This window comes from Cucurbita pepo, unplaced genomic scaffold (genome assembly GCF_002806865.2).
Source record: "Cucurbita pepo subsp. pepo cultivar mu-cu-16 unplaced genomic scaffold, ASM280686v2 Cp4.1_scaffold000846, whole genome shotgun sequence".
NCBI classification, from domain to species: Eukaryota; Viridiplantae; Streptophyta; class Magnoliopsida; order Cucurbitales; family Cucurbitaceae; genus Cucurbita; species Cucurbita pepo.
In genome coordinates this window covers 5030-10900 of record NW_019647056.1, presented here as the reverse complement: position 1 = coordinate 10900, position 5871 = coordinate 5030, and the positions used below count along the sequence as shown (strand labels likewise).

The 5871-nt window shown below is 32.4% G+C and overlaps 1 protein-coding gene across 1 annotated transcript in view; it reads left to right on the top strand.

Moving 5' to 3' along the window:
* The first annotated feature begins 4300 nt into the window (after positions 1–4300).
* LOC111785927 overlaps positions 4301–5871 on the top strand; it is a 5798-nt gene continuing 4227 nt past the window's right edge. The window contains exons 1-2 of the mRNA XM_023666302.1: positions 4301–4575; positions 5168–5867. Of these exons, the coding sequence (XP_023522070.1) occupies positions 5243–5867 (625 nt within the window). The 5' untranslated portion in view covers positions 4301–4575; positions 5168–5242. The remainder of the gene's footprint in view (positions 4576–5167; positions 5868–5871) is intronic.

Here is a 5871-nt window from a genome sequence, read left to right as displayed (position 1 = left end):
TTCTCAGACGGCGGACGGCACTGCTGGACAGTCGGCAACCAGCAGCGCGAGAGGAAAGGGAGTGAAAGAGAGAGATCGGGGAAAAGAGGTACCGCGAGATGATACTAGGGATTTTCAAAAGCTTAGAATAAATGGGCCGGATTCCCGGAATATCTTGTCATTCGGCCCAGCCCATTAACTAAAATCATATTTGCCGTGGGCCTATTTTATGCGCAGCCCAAGTAATAAATGATAATATTATATTAATTTACTATAAAATCTTTTATTTATTTTTATTATTGATAAAATACGTATAAAAATAAAATTCGCAAAAATAATACCTTTTAACATCTATTTATTTTTTAATATTTTATTTTTTTAAATTATGAGAGTTCGTGGGTTAGAATTGATCGGGATTGGAACATTTTTTAAGACTGAACTCAATTGTTCCAGTTATAATATTTTTCTAAATATATATATATATATATATATTTTCTCAGACGGCGGACGGCACTGCTGGACAGTCGGCAACCATCAGCGTGAGAGGAAAGGGAGTGAAAGAGAGAGAGATCGGGGAAAAGAGGTAGCGCGAGATGATACTAGGGATTTTCAAAAGCTTAGAATAAATGGGCCGGATTCCCGGAATATCTTGTGATTCGGCCCAGCCCATTAACTAAAATCATATTTGCAGTGGGCCTATTTTATGCGCAGCCCAAATAATAAATGATAATATTATATTAATTTACTCTAAAATCTTTTATTTATTTTTATTATTGATAAAATACGTATAAAAATAAAATTGGCAAAAATAATACCTTTTAACATCTATTTATTTTTTAATATTTTATTTTTTAAAATTATGAGAGTTCGTGGGTTAGAATGGATCTGGTTGGAACATTTTTTAGACTCAACTCAATTGTTCGAGTTATAATATTTTTCTAAATATATATACGTTTATAAGAGTCGTTTCATAATAAATATCCATAAATTAAATAAATTAATAATATATTTCGGTTCGTTTCGTTCCACCTAGTTTTTTTTTTGTTTTTTTTTAATTTTTTTTTTGAAATTTTATGACCCACTCGATCCATAAAATTTTAATTTATTTAAATTTAATTCAATATATCAAAAAAAAAAAACTATTACCGAATTTATGTATTGTTTACAAGTAATTAATTTTCAAAATATAAATAGTTATCAAAACGTGATTATAATTAATTAAAAGTTCAAGCGCTATCGGGCTTTATTCAATATATTTCTTCAAATTAATGAATAAATTAAACCTAGCTCACGACGACAATATCTAACAAAGTCATGGGAATTAACCAAAACAATAAACAAATAATTCAATCTTAAATCTTAGATACCCAGGTCCCAAATCTCAGATACCCCGACTCCAATTAACGAACTGACTGAACTACTGAAAGGATGTTCGCTTCGCGCCCTCTGGAGCCTTTGACGATATTCCCTATTTTTTAGGCCATTTATCGAACTCGGGTTGGTTGAACTATTCTTGATCTTGACCCTTCAAACACGAACAGTAAACAAAGCCAAAAGAAGAATGAGCGTGTGAACAGGAACCTTCTTTCACGGACCTTTCTCCTTAATGAGACCTCACTCCTCTCCTTTACAGTCGAGCCGCTTTCGCTCCGTAACCTATACTGAAGCTGAACCTTCTTGATCGAGGTAGGAAGGAAAGACTCAACCTGAACTTGATTTCACTCTTTTACGAGGTAACATAGAATGAAAAGATTAATTCGAGTGAAGACGAACAAACGATTCAATCTCAGATACCCCGACTCCAATTAACGAACTCGAACTCGAGAGAGAAAGTTAGTTGAAAAAGACAGGCATGTGAAGAAGTTAGGTATGGTTATAAAGAGGAAGACTTAGCTTCAAATTTTCAAACACATGGGCTTGATTGATGCCTACATGTTTATGTCTAATCCGACCCAAAACAACAAAACCGCCCATCATCCAACCAAAAAAAACTGTCTTATTCAACCAATCCAAGCCGGTCGGGTCGGGCCGGCTTTATGAAATAAATGCCCTTTTGCCAAAAAAAATTCCAAAATTTAAATAAAAATTATTAATATTTTATTTTTATTTAATTTTAATAATTATAGAGTATAATTTAATGTAACTATAGACCCGACTTTTAAAGATATAATTATTTATTAAAAAAATAATTATTATGACACCGGTCGAGAAGTAGGTTTTGAAAAAATGGAGGTATCTCTAATTATATGAATCATATAATTTTTTTTTTTATTTTAACTGTAATAATATAATTTTGATATCAAACAACAATACACGTATTTTTTCTGTAAACAAAAGAATAGACTGATTATATTATAAATAATCACATAATATTTGGATAGCAAAAATTGACGTAATAGGCTGATTATATTAAATGTCCACACGTGCAATGATATATTATTTCAATTTTTTTAATTTCTAAAACATCCTTCAATTTATTTAAACTATATTATTGTTATATCACTATTTCATTTATAAATGACGTGATCGGTACATAACTGTAGCCCATGTACCCCAATATGCGACTTTAGTACATAATTAACAATTAAAGCATATGCTTATTTGAAAATATATTAATGTTCGTTATTAATTAATAAATAAATAAATAATACACCAATTAAATTAATATTTTAAAGTTTATAAATAAGATTTTCTTTGATTTATTGTCCAGTAAATCAAAATTTAAAAAAAATATATTTGTTTCTCAAATTTGGCCAAAAATTTAAATATATAAAAAAAAAATCAATTAAAAAAAGTATTTGTATGAAAAGAAATATAATTATTGAATATGATATTTAATTTAATGATATTAAAATTTTAAATGTATAAAATATTATATAGATGAAATAATGTATGAAATAGAGTTTGAGTATAGCTCGATATATAGACTACATGTGAGCATATTTAAATAACTTAATTTATTTCACGAGTCCACCAAATAATGTGGTTGTCACACACCATATTAATTCACCAATTTCAATAATATAAATAAATAAGAGTGACATATAATTGCATTAATAGATACTAATTTAGTTTTAAAATAGACGAATTGTTGAATCATTTATCATATTTACTGCGTATTGTAGATTGTAATGGGCGAAAATAATTATAAAAGAAATTGATATCATAAAGCTCGAACGCATAGATAAGCACATCATTGAGTTCAGGGTGTTCGAGTTGGTCGTGGTCAAGTCCAATGAACCCAAAAGCTCGATCTAATATTAACCAAGTTTGCACTAGAGTGTTTAAATGACTGGAGAACTCGACCAACTTAAACTACTCAACCCAAATCATAAAACGTTGGGTTGAGTTGACATTTTGTTGGGTAGGTCAACTCCACCAACCAAATAATAGGATTATTACGAATATTAAGAATATTTAACGTTTGTAATTAGTGTTAGTGATATATTGTAACTTGTGAATTGGTTATGAACTGTTCGGGTAACCAATTGACCCACCTGAAATTTTGAATTAGTTCAAAAGGTTTCTTCGACCCAACTCAACCCGCGTACACCTCTAGCTTGCACTAGTTCGAGTAGAATCAAAAAAGGTCGATCACAACTCAATACAATACCGATACACATTGCATAGACACTAATATGCACGAGCTCCCCTAAAAAAACCCTAACTGAATCCTTGAATAAGAGCAGGAGGAACATCTCTATCTCTAAAGTATGCTCGCATAAACTACATGCATTTCTTCTATTAATCTTGAATTTTCTCGACCAATAATAAGAACATTAATATTAAGTATTTAATTTTTAAATACAATAAAAGCTATTAATTTATTTTAAAAAAGTTAATTTTTCCAAAGAAAAAAAAAAAAAGAAAAAAAGTCCGTACTTTCACGGAGGCTAAACTCACGGACTGTGATGTAAAAGACCGTCACCAATTGGCTGGTTGACCGTAACTTAGTCAAATTATTCGTTTGTCCTTTTAAAATTTAATAAATAAAAAAAAATACATATTTTAATTAGTTTGAAAAAAAAAACACTAAAATATTTCAGAAATTAAAAAATCGAGGAAGGTTCTGTGAGAAACTATTTGAATATTGGAGAATCGTTTCAAGCTTTGAATTTTTCAAATTATTGAAAACAATTTTAATAATAAAAATAAAATTTAAAAATTAACATTATTATTACATAATTAAAAAGAAATTGTTCTTCCTCAAATCCTCTGTTCTAGAAAGCAATTCGGGCAGTGGGCTCCACTTGACATAGTGGGCTCATATGCGCACCAGCTCACGATCCCCCAATTTTTTCCTCTCTCTTTTATCATCATTTTCATTTCCTCTCCAAATTAGCCGATTCTGAAACTGGGTCGCTCTGAATGCGAAAGAATTCGCTCCAGCCATGGCTGTGGGACCTTTAAACACCGCCATTTTTGTTCATTGACCTTGAAACCCAGAACGTGCCTTCCATTGTTGTTCTACAGGAATGTAAACGATTTGGCAGTTTTAGGGCCATAAATCCTATCCTCTGCGAACTTGGTTCTGTTTAAAACATTGATTTGAAGCTCCTAGAACTTCAATGTTTGGAGGATTTCGAGGAGATTAAGGTGATTTCTCTTGTGGGTTTCTCTGTTTCTTTCTGATTCTTTGATTGGTTTGAGCTGGATTGATGTTTTGGTTCTCCTTGGATCCATTTCTTGAGGAAATGCTTTGTTTATTGCTGTTGTTATTGTTATGATTGTGCTACTCTTTTCCTTTTGTACTTGTTTATTGAGGCTACTTTCTGTATACACTTTGTGGCTTGTGGGTTTATCTCTCTTAATCATGTTTAGCCTTTTAATCTATACTTTCTCTTGTGGGGTTATAGAAACACTGAATCTTTTGCCCTATTTTTCCTTGTTCTTCGTTATTTGCTTGAGTTTATCCCATCTTCTGGAAACAATCGGAAGCCATTGTTAAGCTTCATGGAGTTTTTTAGCTTGATTCTTCATGTATTTTTCAATCATTTGGCTCTAGATTGCCTTTGTTCTTACCCAGTTCAAGCCCTCTGTGTAAGTTCTTGATTTAGGAGATTTAGAACAGGTTTCATCTTCAAATTTAAACAGTCAATCCTTGAAATGATTGATTATGGAGGACGAGAGGGAAGACGAAATGGTTGTTTACTGGATCTGATGAGATTTCTTTCAATTTTTGTGTTAGGCCTTAAGAAAGATGTGATTTGAACAGAGGGATTTTTGAGCCATTCATGATCCTTACTTTACTGGAGAATTGAATATGGAACCAAAGTCGTCTATCAACGCTCGGACTGATCGACGAAGTGAAATTGGTTCTTTCGGTGACAGGAACAAGGATGAGTTGTTGGAAAATGGTGAATTGGGTCTGTCGAAGTCGATATCGAGAGGGTTGAATAAGAGGGTAATGCTGCCTCATGCATTATATTTGAAGTTGAAGCAATACCGAATCAGTAAGAGTTATGTTCACGATTCGTTTTTTAACAGTAAGATAGGGTTAGACTATAACGTTCCGAAGTATATGCTGACAACAGATGAGAAATATCTACGACGATGCTTGGAATCGATACAGATCAGTGCATCGAAGGCTGCACGATGTAATGCATCTATAAACTTGAGCTCGGTGAAGACTGATGCTTTGACTGATACGACTAGATTAAGAACGAGAGCGATGGGTGATTTGGAAAAGTTTGTTATTGCATGCTCGTCAACAAGCGTGGATGGCAACGAGGATGTAACCTCGAGCAAACTGTCGTTTGTTGGTTCAATTATGGGAAGTAAGAGCATGATCAACATATTGAAGAGCCCTTTATTGCAACAACTCGGTATCACAGATGGCACGTCGAAAATCGTAAGAATGGACTTGAATGATATCAAAGGCTTCCCAGGCAG